Source organism: Miscanthus floridulus, chromosome 15 (genome assembly GCF_019320115.1).
Source record: "Miscanthus floridulus cultivar M001 chromosome 15, ASM1932011v1, whole genome shotgun sequence".
In the NCBI taxonomy this organism is placed as follows: Eukaryota; Viridiplantae; Streptophyta; class Magnoliopsida; order Poales; family Poaceae; genus Miscanthus; species Miscanthus floridulus.
Genome location: NC_089594.1, coordinates 33178936 through 33201550, shown reverse-complemented (window position 1 = coordinate 33201550; position 22615 = coordinate 33178936). Strand labels below are relative to the sequence as shown.

The 22615-nt window shown below is 51.2% G+C and overlaps 2 protein-coding genes across 2 annotated transcripts; one reads left to right on the top strand and one right to left on the bottom strand.

Annotated features, from left to right (window-relative positions):
* The first annotated feature begins 12077 nt into the window (after positions 1-12077).
* On the top strand, positions 12078-13913 carry LOC136508835 (uncharacterized). Its single transcript, XM_066503617.1, has one exon. The coding sequence runs from the start codon at positions 12204-12206 to the stop codon at positions 13797-13799; it is 1596 nt and encodes a 531-aa protein (XP_066359714.1). The 5' UTR covers positions 12078-12203; the 3' UTR covers positions 13800-13913.
* Positions 13914-14062: 149 nt separating this feature from the next.
* LOC136508688 (uncharacterized) lies at positions 14063-17562 on the bottom strand. Its single transcript, XM_066503435.1, has 7 exons — positions 15839-17562; positions 15666-15753; positions 15429-15586; positions 15214-15265; positions 15023-15105; positions 14828-14921; positions 14063-14668 (listed from the first exon to the last, which is right to left on the bottom strand). Exons 1-7 carry the CDS (start codon positions 17477-17479, stop codon positions 14181-14183), a joined length of 2604 nt encoding a protein of 867 aa, XP_066359532.1. The 5' UTR covers positions 17480-17562; the 3' UTR covers positions 14063-14180.
* Positions 17563-22615: the final 5053 nt, after the last annotated feature.

Below are 22615 nucleotides of genomic sequence, written 5' to 3'. Positions count from 1 at the left end.
AGTGGGCCAGTAGACACCTTGGCAAAAGGCTTTCCTGACCAGCGACCTTGGGGCCGCATGATGTCCATAGATTCTGGCATGGACTTCGAGGAGAAGTTGTTTCCCCTGGTCAGTCAAGATGCACTTCATGAGCACTCTTGATGGACTTGGCTTGTAAAGTTTGTTACTAATGGTGACGAACGTCTTAGCACATCGAGCGATTCATCATGCTTTAGTCCTTTCCAGTGGGAGAACCTCCACGAGGAGGTAGGCAAGCAGTGGTGCCTCCAGTCGACCGAATCGAGTGCCATCACAGCGATGTCGCTGGGCGACGTGCCATGGAGGCACCATGGTTGGAGCCCCCGAGCACTCGGTTGGGGTCAGGGCACGTCGGGAGGTTAGAGCCCCTGAGTGCCAGATTGGTGTTGGAGCACATCTGGGTCAGATCCTCTCGGATGCAGGTAGACGACTAGTGGAGGTTGTTTACAAAGACCCTGTCAGCAGGCGGTTCCCATCTGGCCGCTAATTTTGCAAGGAGGTTGATAGCATCGTTGTCCTTTCAAGGGACATGATGTAGTCCAATCCCTCAGAACTTGTCCTTAAGCTTGCGAACCTCCTAGTAGTACACCACCATGAGAGGGCTCTTGTAGAAGGACTCCTTCATGACTTGGTCAACAACCAACTCTAAGTCATCATGGACATACAGCCATGTGGTGCCGAGCTCGATGGCAATGTGTAGTCTATTGATGAGGGCCTCATACTCCACGGCATTGTTCGAGGATAAAAATGGAGACGGATCATGTAGCGGAGCCTGCTCCCATCTAGGGAGATCAGAACCACTCCAGCCCTCGAGCCGAGCGCCATGACTGACCTATCGAAGTACATCATCCAGTACTCATGTGTGATGTCCAGGGTCAGGAGCTGAACTTCCATCCATTCGGCGATGAAGTCGACAAGAGCCTGAGACTTAATAGCGGTATGGAGGACATACTAGAGGTTGTGGCCCATGAGATCAAGAGCCCACTTGGAGATTCATCTGGTGGCGTCATGGTTACAGATGAGCTCCCCGAGTGGGTACGAGGTGACAACCATGACCTCGTGGTCGGTAAAATAGTGCAGGAGCTTCTGGGTCACCATCAGCACGGCGTACAAAAGCTTCTGAACCTAGGGGTAGCAAACTTTGGCATCGGTGAGTACCTCACCAATGAAGTACACCGGTCATTGGGCCTTCGAGGGGTGTCCCAGCTCCTCCCTTTCGACGATGAGGGCGGCGCTCACAACATGGTTGCTTACCGTGATGTAGAGGAGGAGGGATTCTCCCCGTTCGGGAGCAACAAGGATTGGTGCCAATGTTAGCGATGCTTTGAGGCTTTCCAAAGCCTGTTGTGCCTCCCTTGTCCAAACGAATGAGTCTATCTTCTTGAGAAGTTTGTAGAGAGGCATCCCTCGTTCACCTAGTTGGGAGATGAACTGGCTTAGGGTAGCCAAATAGCCGGTGAGCCTCTGTACGCCCTTAACATTACGTATCGGGCGCATGTTGGAGATGGCAGTGATTTTTTCGGGGTTGGCTTCGATGTCGCATTTGGACACGATGTATCTGAGTAGCTTCCCCTTTAGGACCCCAAAAACACATTTTTTAGGATTCAGTTTGACACTAAACCTTCGGAGGTTCGTGAATGTTGTGGCCAAGTTTACGATCAAGTCACTAGCTTGAGCCATTTTCACCACTATGTCATCTACATATACGGTGATTGTTGGTTTCGGCCGCTTGACCTCATTAGGTTGGTGGGCCAGGTCAATTTGGTCAGCGAAGCATTGCTGCATGCACCATTGATAGCATGCCAGCGTTCTTCAGACCGAAAGGCATGGTTATGTAGCAGTATGAACCATATGGGGTGATGAATGAAGTCACGACCTGGTCAGACTCTTTCACCGTGATCTAGTGGTAGCCTGAGTAGGCATCCAGAAAGGAGAGGATTTCACATCCTGAGGTTGAGTCGACTATCTAGTCTATACGTGGCAAAGGAAAATGGTCCTTCGGACATGCCTTGTTGAGGCCAGTATAATCAACAACCATTCTCTATTTCTCATTCTTCTTTTTCACAAGAACATGATTAGCTAGCTAGACAGAGTGGTATACGTCTTTGATGAATCTGGCTGCCAGGAGTTTGGTGATCTCCTCGCCTATGGCCCTACGCCCCTCATCATCAAAGCAACATAGGTGTTGCTTAGCAGGCTTTGAGCCCGGGATGAGGCATAATGCATGCTCAGCGACCTCCCTTGGTATGCTCGGCATGTCAAAAGGTTTCAATGCAAAGACATCATGATTGGCGCGTAGGAAGTCGACGAGCTCACTTTCCTATTTGGCTAGGAGCTTGGTCCCAATCCGCACTATCTTGGTCGGGTCAGTGGGGTCGATCCCCACCACCTTGGTTTCCTCAGTCGGATGGAAGGTACTTGAGGAGGTTGGCTCCTTGCAGTCAGGAACTACTAGAGTCACTGAATTCTCAAGCGCCAGGAGATCAGCAGAGTTGACGATGGCAGTGGTGAGTTTGTAATGCTCGTGGTCGTATGTGTACGCATGCAAAAAGGTGCTACCCATGGTGATGACGCCATTCGGTCCTAGCATCTTTAGCTTGAGGTAGGTGTAGTTGGGGATCGCCATGAACTTGGCATAGCATGGCCACCCTAAGATGGCGTGATAGGACCCCGAAAAGTCCACCACCTCGAAGGTCAAGACCTCTAAGCGGAAGTTGGCACGGTCGCCAAACGTGATGGATAGGTTGATCTGCCCAAGTGGGTACGCTTGCATTCCTAGGATCACGCCGTGGAAGGGAGAGCTCACTGGGCGGAGCTCCAACCGAGGGATGTGCATGGTGTCAAGGGTGTCGATGTAGAGAATGTTGAGGCCACTGCCTCCGTCCATCAGCACCTTGGTGAGGCACTTCTTGTGGATGATGGGGTCGACGATGAGCAGGTAGCTACCTAGTTGGGCGATGTAGGAAGGATGGTCTCTCTGATCAAAAGTTATCAGGGAGTCCAACCAGCTAAGGAAAGAGGGGATGGCCGACTCGGCGACACATGTCTCTCTATAGTGTACCTTGCACTGGTGCTTGGAGTGGATAGCATCGAATCCCCCAAAGATCATGAGGCATTCCTTAGGGTTGGAGAAGCCATCTTCATCCTTGCCCGTCGTGCCTCCTTTCTTGGCTGCCTCCTTCTTGCCTTTCCCTTCCTTTGGCTTGGTGGCTTGTCGCAGGAAGCGCTTAAGGAGCTTGCAGTCCTTGTAGAGATGTTTGATGGGATAGGCGTGGTTGGTGCATGGACTCTCCATGAGATTGTCGAAGTGGTTAGGCTGGCCATGCTGGGCTTGCTTGCCCACGTGGTCGGCCACGGCGACCAAAGCTAGGTTGGCTGGTCGGTGCCGATCCTTCTTGTTCTTCTTGCCCTATTGTGTGGAGGGGCCCTCGCCTTGGTCCTCGTGCTTGGCCTTGCCCCTATCCCGACCACCGCTGAAGATCGCCCTAACCACCTCCTCATCAAAGGTGTGGTTCGTGGCAATGTCTAGCAGGTCATGGGTGGTATGGGGCTTCACATAGCTGAGCTTATGGATCAAGGGCTTATAGGTTGTCCTAGAGAGGAACGCGCTGATGATGTCCACATCGACGACATCAGGAAGGGAGTTGCACTGCTTTGAGAACCTACATATGTAATCCTGTAGGGACTCATTGGGCTCCTTCTAGCAACTCTTGAGGTCCCAGGAATTCCCAGGATGGACATACGTTCCCTAGAAATTTCTAATGAAGACCCTCTTGAGATCCACCCAGTCACGGATGCTGTCAGGCAGAAGGAATTCGAGCCATGCTCGAATATACTCTCCCATGCAAATGGGGAGGTACTAGATGATGAAGTAATCATCATCCACTCCTCTAGCTCGGCAAGCAAGCCAGAAGTCTTCGAGTCATATACCAGGGTTTGTCTCCCTAGTGTATCTAGCGATGTTGGTGGGTGGTCGGAAGCGCTGTGGGAACAATGCTTTCTAGATGCGACGACCAAAGGCCCATGTCCCCAGGCCATTCGGGCTGGGGCTCTGGTCATTTGGTTGGCCACCATGCCTAGGGTGTGTGTCCCCATGCTCCTCGATGGTCAGGCCAGGGACCGCGCCGTCTGCTCCTACCGCCACTCGATGGACGTCATCATCGTGTCGGGCATGGCGTCGATTGTTGATGACGCTACGAGCACTACGATTCGGCTTGAGCCATTCATGCATAGGTGGTCGATGCGGAGCGAGCTCCAGGTTGGTCTATGGTGCAGCCGTGGCTTCCTGCTCCATGCTCGACAACTGCTACAGTGAGTGGATGGAGTGATTCGACTGGTGCGGCCCTAGTCCCTGGTTGGGCAAGAGGCCATGAGCCGATGTCACTACACGGAGCTCTCCGCCTACTAAATGGCGATGGTCTCCACCAGCGTCCGGAGGTTGTGGTGGATTGCCTATTCCTGGGGGTCGGCAGGCTCGGGGAGGCTGCGCAGAAGCATCGCCGTAGCAGTGATGTTCTGGCCAACCTGAGCAAACTAAGGGGGGTCATTCCCTCCATCCAGGATGCTACGCTGGACCTGATGCGCCCCTTATCAAGTTATGCGCATGTGGCATAGCGTGCTACGCCGAGCGCACCAGCGCAGGTGGCGGCTGGCTCTGCCGCCTTTGTCGTAACTCCTTGCCGTGCTCCTGCTCACGTGCCAGGCCCTTCGCACGGGGGCCCAAAGGGGTGTGAGTCTGCAGAGACTCCACTACCACCGGTGGCTATCTCGGGGCATCCACCACAGCGTACTCCTAGGATAGAGGGTGGCCAGGTGCCATGATATCACCGATGCTGGAGCCGATGCTTTCGACCTCATCATCGACGAGGTCATGGAAGGAGGTGGGAGCGTAGCCCACCATCCCCACGAACTTGGACATGAGAGGGGGTGGCATTAGGATCTTTTTGGAGCCCCGCGAACACAGTCCATGGGGGACGTGAAGCCATTGGGGAACCAGTCGCATGGCGGTCGCGGTGGGGAGAACGGGGTCCCTCCGGAGAGTTAGCAAAAGGTGTTAAATAGTGAGTAAAGAACAATATGTACATCACTCAATGTGGGGTTTGAGCTCAGCATGGGCTCGAGGCGAAGCACGAGTGCCTCGACATTGAGGTCGTTGAGTGGCCTAGGGCCAGTGGAGGGCACTCCTCCTCTAGTGGACGTCAGGACGAGCACCTCCTCGCAGAGGCAGAGTACGCCGAGCTAGTCAGCAACAAAGTCTAGACTTCCAAAGAGGAAGGTCCAGAGTGGCACAAAGACGGGAGGAGCCCACATCCCATCAAGTGGAAGCGTGGGAAACTCCATCGAGCCGAAGCGAATCATATCTCTTGAGCCCGCCATGCCAAAGATGGTGGAAAGGTGGGCCATCCGATGACTAAAGGCGTGAATGCACGGCGTCCTCCCCACGGACGACGCCAATTGTCGGTATAAAATTTGACCAACAAGTAAATATTTATAGTTTTGCCGTGCGTTGTAATCAAATGTGGCCTAGCACTCAATGACACAGGATTTATACTGGTTCAGGCAACGTGCCCTATGTCCAGTTTCAGTCAGTTGGTGACTTTATTCTTGAGCCTAGGTGCTCGAAGTTTGTTGTGGCATTACAAACGAGTAGGAATAAAAAAGGGGGTGTCAAAGGCCCTATCGGATTCTGAACCGAATGGGAGAGAGTGACGGGTGCTCTAACGTGCACTAAGTATTGGAGCGTATGCCCTGTGTAGCTATCGAGTTCTAGAGCTATTCGAGTCCTCTGGTCGTTGAGTCCTCGAATCATCTAGCGTCCTCCTATTGGGAGAGAGCGCATCCCCTTTTATAGGTGAAGGGGATGACCTTACAAGTCAAAGAGAAAGAGAGAGAGTGCGTACATGTGCTACCTAGTCTTGTTGCCCACGCTGTTGGGTACGAGATGGCTACCAGCGCCCACAATATTGTTTATGCCCAGACGCGTCTCACAGGCTTACCGTGTTCGCTTGGTATGGCAAATGACGGCGCCCACAACACTATTTATGCTCTGACATGTTTGGAAGGTTGTAGAGTGTCCGTCTATCATAGCCTGGTGGCACCGTCCTACAGGTGCGTAGGGTATGGCAAGGTACGATCCTCGGTATTACGGTTGACTTGAGTGCCTTATCTTATCTGCTCTGCCTGTGCCCTGGGCCCATACCGAGCGGGCATCCCCGGTCAGTTGCTCCTAGTTGGCCCCGACCGTGTCAGTCAAGAAAGAACGAGCATAGATCTGGCGTATCCTTGGTCAGAGAAAGGGGGTGGGCGAGGTGGAGCCTGCGACCAAGAGGTTAGGCGATGTAGAGCCCGTGACCCAGAGGTCAGGCGAGGCGGAGCCCCCAACCTAGAAGTCAGCCCTTTCTACCCGTCACTCTAAAGGTGCCCGGAGCAGTTGTCGAACCCATCGGTGGGCCAACCTTCGAACTCCTAGGCCTAGACGGGCCATAGGAGTATTTTTAGCTTTGTATCCCTCTTTCCTGTGATGGGTCGTGGCCCTTCGGAGAGGCCCTGGTCGGAGGTTCCCGTCAGAGATCGGATCTTGGTCTTGGCCTATTATTGTGTATCTAGGCCGGCCCAGGCGTGTGTTGTCATTGCGCCGCCTGCTGGGCCGAGTTTTGTAGGGAAGCGGGTCCATTGGGGACCCTAGGTTTATAAACCCGACATAGTTACATTAAATTATCACATGCTTTTCCATCATCTGAAGAATTGAAAAAGAGGTCTTATTGCAAAGGGCATAACTCTTTTTTCTCATTTGACTAATGATTACAATGTTTTCCTTCGATAGGTTCAATCGACCTCAACGAGGAACGATTGAGTCTTATTGAGATGCAGATTGACAAGATTTGCTTCCCAATTGGTATACTTGAAAAGGGAGAGCCTGCTACCCTAATCTTCCTAGAACAAGATGATACTACCGCTAGTAAGGACATGATTATCAGCAAGCTTTGAGAAACGCCGAAAGTTAAGAAGATTTTAGGTCGCAAAGTTGTGCTTGAGAAAGATGGGGATGGCAACAACAAACTCAAGATCACAGCTGTGTCAGCAAAGAATCAAACAAGCAACAACACAATGAGGCGAGGGATGCCCATCAAAGGCCGACCAGGCCGATTCTAGCCCTATTCCTACAAACAGGTCGGCCAGTCCAGTTCTGGCAACTCTAACAAGCCCGGCGTGTATATTTTGCATATGTTTGTGCCGTCTGACTTGAGACTAGCGCATGGAGGTCTAATGAGGCTAAGAATGCAGGGAGGGTGGTGAAGTATCAATCCACCTTTGATAGGCTCATGAGCAGTATAAGAAAGAGAAGACTGATTCTATATATGAATCATCCATTAAAAAAAGAGAGCCTACACCTCCTAAGCAAGAAGAGCCATCTAAGCAGATTGTGGTGTCACACGTAGTGGCTCGATTGAAACAAAAAGTTGCTTCACCAGTGTCTCATTTGGGTCCTCCGATTCAACCTTGTGTACAACCAATGTGGGAGCCCTATGGAGTTTGGGTATCATATCCTCCGGCGGCACCTATGCATCAACAAATGTGGAGAGACCTGCTGGTCATAATCCACGCCCTTCCGTATTTAACCGATTGTATTATGGTCAATTGAGCTCCATTAGTATGAGGAAAGGTCAACAATTACGGTGAGGGTCAGCTCAAGAGAAGTCTTTATGCCTAAGGAAGTGATCAACATGTATTTACCGCGCCAGAAAGATTGGCGCGGTGAAATGGGTTAGTTTCAAAAAAAACAAGCGGATTAGAATTAAAAAATCTTTCAAAAAGGATTAACAAAAATATAAAAAAAATCTGGGAAGTCTGGTTTTTGGGTAGCAGACAAACCCAGAGACGACTCAGATTTGTGCCTGAGACTATAGTTTTCCAAACATGTCGGCACAGCACTACACGGCACTAGCCCGCCCCGACACGGCACGCCTGGGTACGGCACGCTAGACACGGCTGATGAACCGTGCCGTGCCATGTCGTGCCACCATGCCCGACTCTAGGCCTAGGCACGATACTATCATTCCTAGAGCATGCCGTGTCGTGCCGTGCTGACTCTAGGCTCAGCGTGCCCGTGCCGGCCTAGGCACTAAACTGGCGAAACCCCTCAATAAACTCAGCACAGCAATTCAAAGAGATCTAAAATGACTAAGTTCACAAAAGATCAAAAACAGATCAGAACACAGCACAGCAAAGAACACAAACTTTTGAAACTAAAACTAATTTAAGTAGGAGCTGTGCAATGGCTGCCTCATTAAAAACCTGTTTAGGTAAAACTCACCCTTGTGAGAAACCCTAAACAGGAAAAGAGTACAGCCAGCTCCTAGATTAATTGTTCATTACATCCATCACCATAAGTCCAAGTCTCAGTTATTACAGAACCATTACATAAATGAGAAGTGAACTAGTCGACATCAAGATAAAGACCAGCAAAGGCCTCTTCTAGCTCCTTGTCCTCCACCATGTGCTGTTGTCTTGTCTCAGCATTCTCCTAATCCTTGATGCAGGTAAGCGCCTCTACAGTTTTAGGGTTCAGCCTCCGCTGCCGCTCCTCGATGATCCTGCCAGTTAAGCTAAAAGTAGACTTTGAAGAAATAGTTGACACAGGCACTGTCAAAATGTCTTTAGCAAGAACAGAAAGTACTAAATAAGTAAGCTTGTGCTCATGCCACCACTGCATGATGTCAAACTCATCATCCAACTGGCTTACTGTGTCATAGTCCAGGTAGGATGCAAGCTCACTAGAGTTAGAATTAGCAGTTACTGCCTGCAGCAAGGAAGTGGCAGAAACACTCCTAGAATGATCAAGACTAGAAGGGAGGGAGGAACAGCCAGCTCCAACATCCAACTCATCATCATCATAAATTTCAGCCCAAGCTGTTCTTTTCTTACCAGACAGGGATGGAGGAACAACCCTTTTCAGCCTACTAGAGCCATACATTACATCATACCTGTTATACATTTTAAATAGAAGAGCTCTGGTGTCCAGCAACTTATTAGTGTAGTCAATATTAAAAAGAGAATGTAACTTTCTAAGCACTTTGGTAAATCCCTTAATTTTGGCTCTTGGATCCTATATGAATGCAATAGAATAAAGATCAGGTATGTTCTTCCAATACTTATTGTATTTGTCAATCATAGGTTGGATAACATATCTTAGATGTTCATCATGTTGATACCTATGCAGGTGTATAGCAATCTTAACAAGACGATGAATCATAAGTGGAGAAGTAGGATAGTAAACACTAGACAAATCAACAGTTGAGTCATAGAACAGTTCAAGAAATTCCAAGATTTTATTTGCCATAGCCCAGTGATCATCAGTCAAAAGGAAACCACTACCTGAACCTCTAGGGTAATTGGTCTCAATGAAAGTACTGAAAGTACTCTTGTGAGGCAGCAAGTGCTTAAGCATTAGGTAGGTAGAGTTCCATCTAATATCCATGTCTAATCCAAACTTCCTAGGTCTAACACCACTAGCAATGCAATAACTCTTGTATGCAGCAATTCTTTGATTAGAGGAGTTCATAAAAGAGATTGATGTTCTAAAATCCTTAATGAGAGGATTCACAGCAGCCAGTGCTTCTTTCACAATCAGGTTAATAATATGACAAGCACATCGTTGATGCAAAAACAGATCAGAACCCAAATATTCTTTAAGTATAGGTTTTAGTTTATCCATAGCATTTTTATTTGCAGATGCATTATCCAAAGTTACAGAAAAAACCTTGTTAAGTATACCATACTCAGCAAGGACAAATGCAACACGCTCAGCAATGTTCTCAGCATTATGGGACACATCAATCAACCTTAAACCAAGTACCCTTTTCTCTAATTGCCAATCAGCATTAATGAAATGAGCCACAACAGATAAATAATCTTCTTTAGCCTTTCTAGACCATATATCAGAGGTAATAGCGATAGATGAAACAACATTATCCTTTAAACAGACCATCAGTTTATCACGTTTCTCATTATAGTATTTAAACAGATCTCTACCAGTGGTTCGCTTAGAGATAGGTGAAAAATTAGGGTTATGAGCAATTTTAATATAATCTTTAAAAGCCTCAGTTTCACCAATCATAAGAGGTAGGTCTAATCTAGCAAGCATACGAACAAGTTCAACACAAGCTACCTCAGCACTGTACTCCCAACGACGAACAGAACCATCAGAATTAAAAGCAATATGAGTCTGAGTCATGCCCCAGGTCTTCTCAAGTTTCTTAGGACACTTAGCAAGATGTCGAGTAAGATGCCCAGTGCCATGAGCAGAATAAGCAGAGTAGCGCTTATGGCAATGAAGGCAAGTGGCAGCAAACCTGATCTTTCTACCTTTCTCAGTTTTGTAGTGCTTCTCAAAGTCCTCCCAGACAGCAGACGTGGAAGGGCGATTAGAACCGATAGGGCTAACCTCGCTCTGGCCACCGTCGGCATCAGCCACGTCGACTGGGGGGTCAGAGTCGTCGACGGGAAGGGGATCAACAACAGAACGGCCGAAGAGCATGGCAGCGTCCTCGCGGACATCATCATCCTCATCATCTCCGGCCATCCCGCACATACGCAGCTCGTCGTTCTAGGAGTGGTCAAACTCCCCATCGTCGTGTCGCTCGACGCCTGGGGCCATCTCTACCGTCTCCGGTTCCTCGATGGCTGCCACAATCAATAGATAAAAGCAGGGTTAGGATGGGGATTAGGGTTAGGGTTAGGGTTAGAGTTTACCCTTACCTCTACGGCCAGATCCCCGTAAACAACGACGATGAGACGGACCGATTGCACACCCCCGGTACCTCAACGGAGACCGGAGCCCCAGAGGTGGCGGCAGCCAGCGATGTGGACAACGGACAGATGACGGAGATGCGGCGAGGATGCCGAGAACAAGGCTCAATCGACGTTCAGGGATGAAGAATAAGGGAACAGATGGAGATTGAGGGCGGGAACCACCGGATCTGAGGGAGAAGAGGGAGATTGAGGGCGGAGAGGGAGAAGAGGGAACCACCGGCCATCGGAACTGACCCCTTACCCACCGGAAGACTCCTTGGTGACGGCGTCGAGGAGCCCAGGTTACGAGTGCGGTGAAGAGCGGCGAAGCCCAGGTTACGAGTGACCGATGTCCTCCTGCTCGTCCGACATCTCATCGTCGCCGGCCTCCGATCCCTCAACGCCAACGCCTACCAAAACCAAGAACAACAAGAACACCTAGGGTTAATAGAAGATCATGAAGAAATCAAGAAGAAGAACAAAAACGAACAGATCTAGGGTTACGGCTCACCTCTCTTGACGGAGCACCAGAGACAACGGCGATGACAACGTTGCGGAGACCCGACACCCTGGTACCTCAACGCATCAGAGCGGAGCCCCAATGATGCCGGACTCCGGCGAGGTCGATGAGAGCGACGAGACAGAGACGAAGACGAACGATGGTGGATCTCGACGAGAAAGCTACATCGACGGTCAGGGGAAAGGAAGAGTGGTGTAGAAGTGTCGTGTGCCCGTGCCAGCAGGCAGCAACCGCCGCCTTAACTAGCCACCGGACGACGGGAAGAAGAGAGGAGAGCGGCTAGGGTTTCAGTCGATGGGAGAGCTCGATGCGACTGGAATGGGGACAGGGGACGGACCTACGGAATGAGCTAGGGTTTGGAAAGGCTCCGAGCCAGGAGCGGCGGCTGGCTTATAAAGCCGTCCCACCCGACCCCTAGATCCAACGGTCAGCAGGCGGGGGGGCTCCATCCAACGGCTCGAGGCCGTGCCGCCCCTGTACCGGCCGTTGAAGCGGGCCGTGTCCGTGCCGTGCCATCGTGCTGGCATCACGGCCCAGGCACGGATGGCATGGGGCCGTGCCATGCTTGGCACGGGCACGGTAGCTGTCAGGTCGGGCCGTTTTCGTACCGTGCTCGTGTCGGCCCAGCGGGCTTGGCCCGTTTGGAAAACTATACCTGAGACCGAGGCGGACGTGGACTGAGCCTGAGCCCGGCCGACCTCGACGCGGACACAGCCCACCATATAAGCTGCCAAAAGCACATTGGCTCCGGCGAAACAACTCCGCCACGATTACGACTCCACGCCGGCGAAATTGCTCTGCTCTCCGTCTACTACACCGCGTAGACGTAGAAACATCTCCCAGCGGGGCCGGGGGCCGGGAGCCGGCGAGCGCGATGGCGGCGCCATTCCGGGCGCTTCCGCCGGGCGTCTACTTCAACCCGACGGCGGAGGAGTGCGTGCGCGACTACATCAAGCCGTGGGCCGCGGGCGTGCCGCCGCTGACCGACCGGGTCATCTGCGACGTGGACGTCTACAGCGACAGCCCCGGCGCGCTGCTACTGGGGCGCGAGCCGGGCTTCTCGCGGGAGTTCGACCACAAGTGGCTCATGCTCAGCCACTGCGGCGGCCGCGGCAAGACGGCGGCAGGCCGCGGGAAGCGCGTAGTCGCCACGGGCGGAAGCTGGCAGTCGGAGCAGACGCCTAAGGGCGTCGTCGGTACCGCGGACGGTGAGGACGGCGAGGACGAGGACGAGCAGCCCCACGGCGGTAGGAGGCGCTCCTTCGGCTTCTACGTCGGCAAAAATGGGAGGAAGAGGGGAGAGAAGACGCCGTGGCTCATGGAGGAGTTCACCGCCTTGGAGGACGGACACGGCGGAGGCGACGGGACCTTCGTGGTGTTCTGCAGGATCTACCTCTCGCCGCGCCTGGAAAAGGAGGACAAGGAGAAGAAGCGGCAGATCCTCGGGGACGATATGGTCGCCTTCGACCGCAACGGCAAATTGAAGCCGGTCAGGGTCGTGGTGTCGCCGGAATTGTTCGGTGCGGTCGCCCAAGGGCAGGGCCCAGCGCCGCCGCGCGTTCTTGGATTTCAGCAAGCCCAGCCAGCGCGGCGCGTTCTTGGACATCAGCAAGGTGAACCGCCAACGCCATCGCTATCGCCGCGCTTTTTTGGATATCAACAAGGCCAGCCCGCGGCTCCGCCACTGCTGCGCCTTCTTGGACACCAACACGGGCAGGCCGCTGCGACGCCAGCCGTTCTTGGAGATCACCATGGCCGGGCCATGCTGCCGTGGGGCGTTCCTGCTCATCACCATGGCCACGCCGCCGCCGCGCTCCATCAGCGATTTCTTGGTTACCGACAAGGCCAGGCCGCCGTGCAGGGCGGTCCAGATGAATACTGCGGCACCGCCGTGCAGCCGCAGCTGCTGCACGTTCTTGATCCATGTTACAACCAGGAAGCCTCGCCGAGCGTCCGTCTTGTTGATCCCCAGCAAAGCAAGGTGATGACCCATACGGAGAAGAAGCCGCGGCTGGCGTACGGTTCGCCGCCGCCGCCGCCTCAGAGCTTGGACAGCGGGCCGTCGAGCTGCGTGGTCCATATTTCCCCGTCCCAAGAACAAGGCGTCGTGATCCAAATCCACGACGACAACCAATGCAGCGCAGAGCCCGTGGCCCCTACACTGCCCCCGCAAGAGATCCCTGTGACGGCCACGGCGGGGTCGGCCGAAGCCGAACCCCCGTGCGACGCGTCGGCCCCTGCACCGGCGGAGCTCGCCGACGACGCGGGGAAGGCAGGCGCAGAGCCGATGCTTGATCCTGGCATCTACATGAACTTGGTGGAATTTGAGCCATTTAGTGATGCCGTGCCGGACTTCCTGGTGCACGGTGAGTTCAATCCCCCGTACGACGACGACCCGCCGCCGCCGCCGGGCTTCGACGAGTTTCAATCGGTGGAATTCGGCGTAGTGTTTGATGATTTGGTAAAATAGTCTGTCGCGGTTAGAAAATTTTGCGTCTTGTTGTGCTGGAAATCTGGAATTAGTGTAGAATACATATTCTTTCATCTTGTTCTAAGATTGCTGGCTTAATCTTTGAATGCCTGGCTAATGTGTAAAATTTCTCTCCTTTTATTGTGCTTCAATATATATAAACCTCTGAGTTCTTGTATTACAAGTTTATATATATATATTTTCTTTACTTTGATTTGACTAATTTTGGTACAAGTAAAGATCCCATCTCATTAGCTCAACGCACGAAATCATGGCACCTCTGTCCTATGCTCAATTGCATTGCACATGTACACAAAAATACAGTTAGGAGAAAAGAAGTCACCGACAGCCCAAAGAATTGCAGTCTTGGAGTGCCCAAAATCAATAGAAGAGATTGCCCTGCCCTTTGATTCTGAACGGCATCCCAAAGTTCTGGTACACCCTGATCTCCCCGCCCAGGCTCGCCGTCACCACCACCAGGCCCCACGCGTTGCCACTGTCGCCCTTGCCGCCGCCACCGGCGCTGTTGCTCGCGTCGCTGCCCTCCGGCTTGGTGGCGACGCTGCACGACTCGTCGTTGCAGGACGCGCCGTGCACCGGGCTTCCGCCGGTGGGGCTGCCGTCGCCGGCGCCCGGCGGAGGCGGCGACTGCGTCCAGGGGACCGCGGCGGACACGTCCTTGCAGTAGAAGTTCTCGTAGGAGCGGATGGTGCACCACGTCTTGGGCTTCATGCCGATGCCGATGGCCCCGGCCGGCGGCACCCGGGCGGTCCGCCACAGGTAGACGTTCGAGTCCTCGCTCGCGCACACGGCGTACCGCCCGTCCGAGGTGTAGGCGGCCGTGATCTGGCTGCTCGTGTTCTTGAAACCTTTGGGGGGGAAAAGAGAGGGGAAGAAAGAACTGATCTGATGATCATGCAATTACACTTGCACGAGAACACTTTTATTTGTTCTGCAACTATTGATTTTGTTGCGATTGTTCTCTGAGCTTGAGATTTTGATCCCTATTTAATTTGTGTCTGCTGTACCTCTGAATTTTTGGACCATGGTGACGCCGTCGAAGACACGGATCTGGGAGTCGGCAGATGTGACCAGCACCTCGGCAGGGTTCCCCGGAGCAAACTGCATGCACCCAGGGCGACCATGGCAAGATCATAAACATGTCACGCACTTGAACTGAAATGCTTGCTGCTTTATGTATGTGTAGTATTGTGTTTGTGTACCTGGAATCCGGTGATCTTCTTCGCTTGCGCCTTGCGCTTCTTGGCCTGGATATCGATCTGCGCCTCTGCGCTAAGCTTGCAGCCTGTTCCAATGGTGAGACAATAATCAAGCGCTGCCACAGATTGTTAAACCAAACAACATTTGCCAGCAACTACTAATCATGAAGACAATGCAGTTACGCAAGGAGTACCTGCTGTCTTGTACAGCCGGCAGCTCCCTTTGTGCGAGCCGATGATCGCTCCCTTCAATATATGTTTGTTCATGAATGGTATCAATGGTAACGATTCAGAGATGAAGATTTTTTTTTTTTTTTGAAAGATGTTCAGAAATGAAGACGAGCTAAATTGGTAGCGATCAATGGTGAGAATGAGACAGTGTGTGTGGTGAACTGGTGATGGGCCTGACCTGGCCGTCAGGGGTGTAGGAGACCGCGGTGACCATCTCGTTGAGGTCCGTCCAGTCGACGACCTGCCGGTCCGGGATGCTCCACAGCCGCACTTTGGCGTCCAGCGACCCGCTGATGAAGTACCGGTCGTCCACTGGGTTGAACTGAATGCAAGTCACTGCAAAAGGATCGGATGTGGCATGTCAGAATCATCAGCTGGTTGGCAGAAGCAAGCAACCATCAATCGCCTTGCTCACCGTAATCACTGTGCGCGAACGTCTTGAGGCACGCCTTGCTCTCCGTGTCCCACAGCCGCACCGTCTTGTCCATCGACGACGACAGCAGCTGCTGCGAGAACAAGCACTCATCAGAGGCTCTGTCTGCTGTCACTGTGCAAGCAAAGCAGTGGCTATGGGCACGGAAGATCGACCTGATCGGACTTGGACCAGGTGAGGTCCAGCACGTCGTCCTGGTGGCCCTCGAGGACGCACGCCGGCTGCTCGGCGAGCGCGAACACCTTGTCCGGGACGACGAGGTGCTCGGGGAGCGCGTCCCTGCCGCCGCTCTTCCCCTTATTGGTCGACTTCTTGGACATGGTGGAGGCCAGCGCCGACGACCCGTCGGCCGCGCCAGGGGCTGGCAGCGGGGCCAGCGGGCCCGACTTTCCATCCATCGCCGCCAGCGAGCACGGCGGGGCGCTGGTCTCCACCACCTGCCACACGCGCACCACGCTGTCCTCGCCGGCGCTGGCCAGCCGCCGCCCGTCCGCGCTGAACTTGATGCTCCAGATGGACCCCTCGTGCGCCTGGATCTCCTGGCACATGTAGAGCCCGGTGAGCTCCTTGCTCGACTTGCCGTACTGGTGCACCTTTTGCCGCTCGGACGCCGAGGCCGGCGGCGCGGCCCCCGCGGAGGCGTTGGTGGTGGAGACCGACTTGGGCACGGCAGCCGCCGTGGACGACGCGACGCCCGACTTGGCGTTTGTATCCTTGTCCTGCATGAACCCTATGGCCACGGACTTGATGTTCTTGAGCCAGCCGCCCTTCTTCTTGCTGCCGGCGGCCTTGTCGGCCTTGGGTGGCACGCCGGCAGGCAGCGGCGCGGGCTGGTGCTGGCTCGTGCCACGCCGCATGAGCTTCATGATCGGGGTGTTGCCGATGAACTTCTCGATCTCATCCAGCCCCAGCACGCCCGACTGGGTGCTCGACGAAACGTCCTTGGGCGTGGTGGCGGCCACGACGGCGACCTGCTCCTTCTCGCTGTCCCGATTCTTATTGCTGCTCCCCTCGTCGCCGTCGCCTTTGCTGCCTTTATCCGCTGGCGCAGCCGCTGCTGGCGTCGGCACGACAGGCAAGTCGCGCGAAGCCACGGCTTGCGCTTTCCCGACGATAGTCGTGCCGCTAACGCGGGCAGCGGCGTCGTGCCGAGCCGGCAAGGAACGAACGCGTCGCAAGGGCTGCTGCGACGGTGGCTTCGCCGAGACCGACGCGCCGTCTCGCACGACGACAAGGTTGCTGTCCGAGCGCCGCCTCGTAATGGCCTCCTTCGCCGGCCGCGGCGCAGCAGCCGCCACCGCCTGCGACGCTGCGGTAGTGCTCGGTACGTTGGCAGCGGCCGACGAGGCGGCGATGGGTGGGATCGGCGACGGTGGTGGCTTTGGCCTCGACACGCTCCGGGACATGATCCGCGGGACATCGGCGGGGCGTTTCTTCATGCTGTGCCGGCGCAGCGCGAGGTCCCGGCTGCTGGCCATCCCGAGCCCCTGGTGCAGGCGGCGGCGGCGCTCCTGGATGGACATGGGCTCGTCGGACATCCACATGTCGTACTTGGACGTGTCCTCCTCCTCCTCCTCCTCCTCCTCCTCGTCATCATCCATCAGCACGGGCGACTGGTACCGGCGGAAGCTCTTGAAGTTCTGATCGCCCGCGGCGGAGGTGAAGGAGACACGGACGTCGTCCTCGTCGTCGTCGTCATCGGAAGGGAAGTCGGCGTCGAGGTGCAGGCCGGAAGGCACACGGTCCAGGCAGTGGAAGAAGGCCTCCTTGTCGCCGCCGTCGCCACCACCGCTCATCTCGACGCCGTGTTGGTGGTGGTGGTACGAGATGCGCCTAACATTCCAGCGTTGTCCGCGCGCGCAAGCAGGAGAGAGAGAGAGAGAGAGAGAGAGAGAGAGATTGGCAGATTGCTATGTTTAGGTGTGATGGGTTGAGAGGTTGCAAGGGACTAGCTTGGGAGTGTGTTGAGAGGAAGCATAGTAGGATGCCTTGGAACTTGAATTGCAAATGTTATCAGCTTATCACTTCAATAAGAGCATGGCTAATAATACTCGTAAGGTTTATTTGTAGGTTTTTCTCAGCCCACTCATATAATAGTCATCTCATTACTTAGTTACCTCATTATTATTGATACATGACTCACTTGTCTATCTCCATCTCACAAATTTTCTTGGTTCTTGTGCTAAGCCGACTATAAGCTTACAACTCATTTCTGTTCTCTCTCCTCTTTTCTCTCCTCCACCTCAGCATTTAGCCAGCTTACAACCTACTGCTATACTTGCTCTAAGATTATATTGAGCCATCATCGCTTTGCTTTTGTTTGCTTTCTCTATAAGCTAAAGGCACTGCTCAAATTATTATCATAGCTAAATCGAGTTCTCTCTTTCGTTGGGATGTCTCCAGACATGCCGAAGATCAACACACAAGTTAGAGAACAAGAGGATCCCCATTAATAAACATGTTGCATATATACAATACACAATTGCAATTTGCAACACACCCCTACACGTGTTTAGAAAGCATGTTAAATTTTACATGAACTAGCAAGGTTGCTCGTGCAAATAGCACAGGTACCTACCTAGCTTCCTTTGTTTTTTACTTGATAATATTTTTTTGTAATTAATTTTGTTTTTTCATTAATTATAATTTTATGTTCTCCATTCACGTCTGATGGATCCATCAACATAAAATCTATTTAGCTATTATTGATTATCTCTTCTGTACACAATTGCAATTTGCAACACACCATACATGTTTTGAAAGCATGTTCAAGTTTCCATGAACTAGCAAGGTTGCTCGTGCAAATAGCGTGGGTACGCTTCCTTTGTCAAATTTTTTACTTGATATTTTTTTTTTTGTAATTAGTTTTTTTTCATTAATTATAATTTTATTTTCCCCATTCACGTCTAATGTGTCCATTGGCATGAACTCTATTTACCTATTATCAATTTTTTTGAACATATGGTTTGTCTCATTTTCTTTACTTATTCCTATCCCGTTGTCGTGCAATTTTGTGAGGCCAAAAAAAGTTGTCCATCAGTTTTCCCTCAGCGAGATGCATTTGCCGAAAAAACTATTATTCAAGTCTCCCGCGAATTTTTTATTAATTGTTCCTCTTATATATTTACATTTTTCGCCGTCTTTTTCCTTCCCATGTAAATCCATATTTTTTTACCCTAAAGCATTGTCCCATTTATCACAATCATGCACATGTTCGTTGGAGCCACTTGTACCTGAAGCAGTCATTGGTCGCGTTATCATACTACATCCATTGGCAACTTAAGCTTTTTTGATCGTACTATGGAACAACTACCACTATAATGCCAGAGCATGGTACCCATGGCACCACTTTATATTTTTGGTATAATCTTTTACTATATTTTTTCTAGAGACTGATGCATATTGATTTATAGGATCAACGTGGTGGTTTTTAGCCCTTTGAATGTAAATAGAGTATTTTTTAACTTCATTTGAGTAGTACATATGTAAACAAAACTAATATTCTTTTTAAGTTCACTTTTAAATTTAAAAGATTTTAAGAGAACAAATCATTTGACAATAAAGATTACATGAATTAATATAATTGTCTCAAATTTATTATTACTATCATAGTATGATAGATTTTGATTGTAGTTTTTCTATGAAATTTATTGGTCTTGATGCCTTTTATATCTTTTATTGATGACGTGTTTGTTGAAACATGATAAGAGTTTCAAGCTTATATTGGCTACGACAATATGCTTGATTGTGATGTAGGCATGTATTGGCTGTTTTGTATATGGAAAATCTCTACTATTATGGACCAATCAAAATTATACTAGATCCCTTCGGAAAACGTTTCTCGCTGAGAGCTTCCAACCATTATGCACCCAGGAAAATGCACACAGGAATTCATCTCCATTAAAATCAAGGGCTAATAAAACACCTAAATCAAATCCAATGGCCACGATTCGATGTGGGATGTCAGGCTTCTCACGCATCCACACCCCGCACGCCGACGCCACGCCCTCGCTCCTCCCCGCATCCCACACCCCCGAGTTCAATTCCTACACCCACTCGCATACTACAGATTCCCACCGCAATGGCGACCGCGCTCTCCAAATCCGCTGTCAAATCCCACCCTAGGTCGCCCACCACAGCACAGCCGCCACCGTCGCCGAACCTCGGCTCCAGCTCCGCGTCGGCTGGTGGTGGGGCGGCGCCCGCCGCCGTTGTCGGCCGCCGCCGGCGCGGCGCTGTCAAGAACGTGGCGATGGCGGAGCTCAAGTCGCGCGTGGTCCCCGCGCTTGCCAAGCTCTCGGACCGCGACACGCACCACATCGCCGTCGAGGAGCTGGACCGCATCATCCGCGCGCCGCCATCGACCGACGCCGTGCCCATGCTGCTAACGTGCTGGCATCCGACTCCCCGGGGCTCGCCTCCTCGCCACACTCTGGGCGTCGCATCCGGACGCGGCCACGCCGCACCTCCACAAGGTGCTCGCCCACCTTGCGTGGTGGCTCAAGGACCCGGCGTCCGACACCTCCATGCGCGACGCGTGCCGAGATGTCGCGGGCCAGCTCGCGGCAGTGTACCTCCGCCCTCTGTTGGCTTCTGGCGTTGCCGAGGTGGGCAATGCGACCGTGACACTGCTCGTGAAGCCGCTGTTCGAGGTGATGGGGGAGCAGAGCAAGGCGATGCAGGGTGGGGCGACCGCATGCTTGGCCAAAGCGGTGGAAGGGGCGGGGCCTGGGCCTGGTGCCATCGGGATGTTTGGGAAGCTCGGTCCTAGGATTTGCAAGTTGCTCGGTGGGCAGTGCGTGCAAGCCAAGGCGGCATTGCTCAGCGTCATGGGAAGTTTGGTGCAGGTGGGTGCTCCCTTTCTAAATTTTGTTGTGCGTGCCTTCTGTTCCATGATTTTACTCAAGGAATACCAGATATTAGAAGGCCTTGCTAATTATTGGTCATGTCGTATTTTAGGCAGGAGTTTATCCTAGACTGAGGGCAGAGGTTATTTTGAAGTCTCAAGTTCTTAGTTTGAATCATAATATTGATTTGGTTGTGGGCTGTGCAGTTCCTGTTAACTTTATTAGGTATGAAAAATACATGCAAGGTTTTGGTCTGCAGGGAGCAGGTCAAGAATTTGCTATTTGGTAGTAGTAGATTACTTGCAGTGTGGGGCTATGAATGTTATCCTCTACTCAGGTTAGGGCTTCCAGCAGGTTCACTTCTTCTTTGTGGTACTGTGGCTTCTGTATCTCACAGAAAAGTGTAGGGTTGACACTTGTAAGTTTTCAAACTGCTGGTGAATCATTACTGAGAATGGCAAATGGAGATAGGATTTTAAAGCATAAGCTCTGTGATCACAATGTGACTCCTGATAGAGTGAATGTAGAAGTTCAACGCTTGATGTCGTCCCGGAGAACAAAGAGTCTGGGTTTACTTATTTCTGTTTGACTTGATGGACAATGGAAAATACCATATTGTTGTGATTTTGTGAGGTCCATAAATAGGAGCTTAATTGACCTTGTATTGACATCTCTCCCTCTCTTTATAGTTTCACCATGGATTATGAGACATAGAGATATGACGTAGAGTTCAATTAAAATGTTTTTCCTAATTTATTATTTCAGAAGGGCGGGCCTGGTGCAAGCGGTAGAGTCTTACCGCCTGTGACCGGAAGGTCCCGGGTTCGAGTCGCGGTCTCCTCGCATTGCACAGGCGAAGGTAAGGCTTGCTACTAACACCCTTCCCTAGACCCCGCATAGAGCGGGAGCTCTCTGCACTGGGTACACCCATCTGAGACAGTAGAAGACAGTCATTTTATCTATCATCTTACTTGTTGGCAGTGTGAGCCATGTTGGATGGTGGTCGTGCATTAGTCTTTTGATTTACAGTATTGAATTCGTATTTGAATGTTTTAGATATTTTCTAATCTTTTTTAGACTTTGATTTACAAGTAGCATGTAGCTTGCTAGGTTGGACTGTACTTGTGTCTTTTGTTTTTATTATTATTACATTTACATGATTCATCTATATTACGAATTACGATAACATGGATCATGAGTATAAGGTTAAGGTTCTAGCTCAGCTCTTTGAGTTTTGTTGGTTATATTCATATAAGATTTCAGTGCTAAACCGACAAGAGCTTTAGGTAGTTTTGTCATGATTCAGGAGCATTATGTAGTTTTATCATGACACCACCATAGCGTTAGCACGGGCAATATACTATTGTGGAAAAGTTGAACTATGAAAAAAGTTCATTGTTAGGTTGTTTCATGTGCATCCCCAAGATAAAGCCGTGGCGTTAGCACGGGTATTATACTAATAATGTTTAGTTTACAACATGACATGCGTGGAAAAAGTTATTTAAATTTATTTTTTGTTGCTTTTTATTTTCCTTAAATTTAGATCACTAGAAGACCATAAAAAATCGGATGGTATATGTTTTTTTCTCTGATTTATCTTATACTCCCTCTGTCCAGGAAAACATGCAACTATGTGTTACGTGCCAGATAAAGTTGTTCACATTTGATCAAGTTTTTAGTGAATAATATTCATATCTAGATGCATACCATATATCTAGAAAAGTTAGAACAACTTATAATAGGGAGTAGAGAGTATATTTCTTTTATATGTTAAATATCTTGCATCCGTGAGACATGTAGTTGCAGGTTGCGTTTATTTCTGCTATCATCATATTCTCAAAATAAATCGAATATCCATGTTGTCTAGCCCAACTACAGCCCATATGAAATAGACCTATAGGGCCCAAATTTCATGACTGGTATGCCCACATTCCACTATTTTCAGATGAGAATTTAAGACTCCACTTGCATTTGGTGGCATGTGGTATGATCTTGTTGTCGTTTATCTGAAAAAACTTCTATCGGTTATTCTATGTTTCATGACGACTTTGCCTTTTTCCATGTGAAGCAAAAAACAATAATAGT

What these genes read in the sequence shown, in the direction of transcription:
- LOC136508688 (XM_066503435.1), bottom strand. Translation starts at nt 17,479, where the DNA reads ATGAGCGGTGGTGGCGACGGCGGCGACAAGGAGGCCTTCTTCCACTGC. An exon ending in CCTACACCCCTGACGGCCAG is followed by an intron (nt 15,266 to 15,428) that starts GTCAGGCCCATC and finishes CATATATTGAAG; the next exon opens with GGAGCGATCATCGGCTCGCA. An exon ending in CCGGCTGTACAAGACAGCAG is followed by an intron (nt 15,106 to 15,213) that starts GTACTCCTTGCG and finishes CCATTGGAACAG; the next exon opens with GCTGCAAGCTTAGCGCAGAG.
- LOC136508835 (XM_066503617.1), top strand. Translation starts at nt 12,204, where the DNA reads ATGGCGGCGCCATTCCGGGCGCTTCCGCCGGGCGTCTACTTCAACCCG.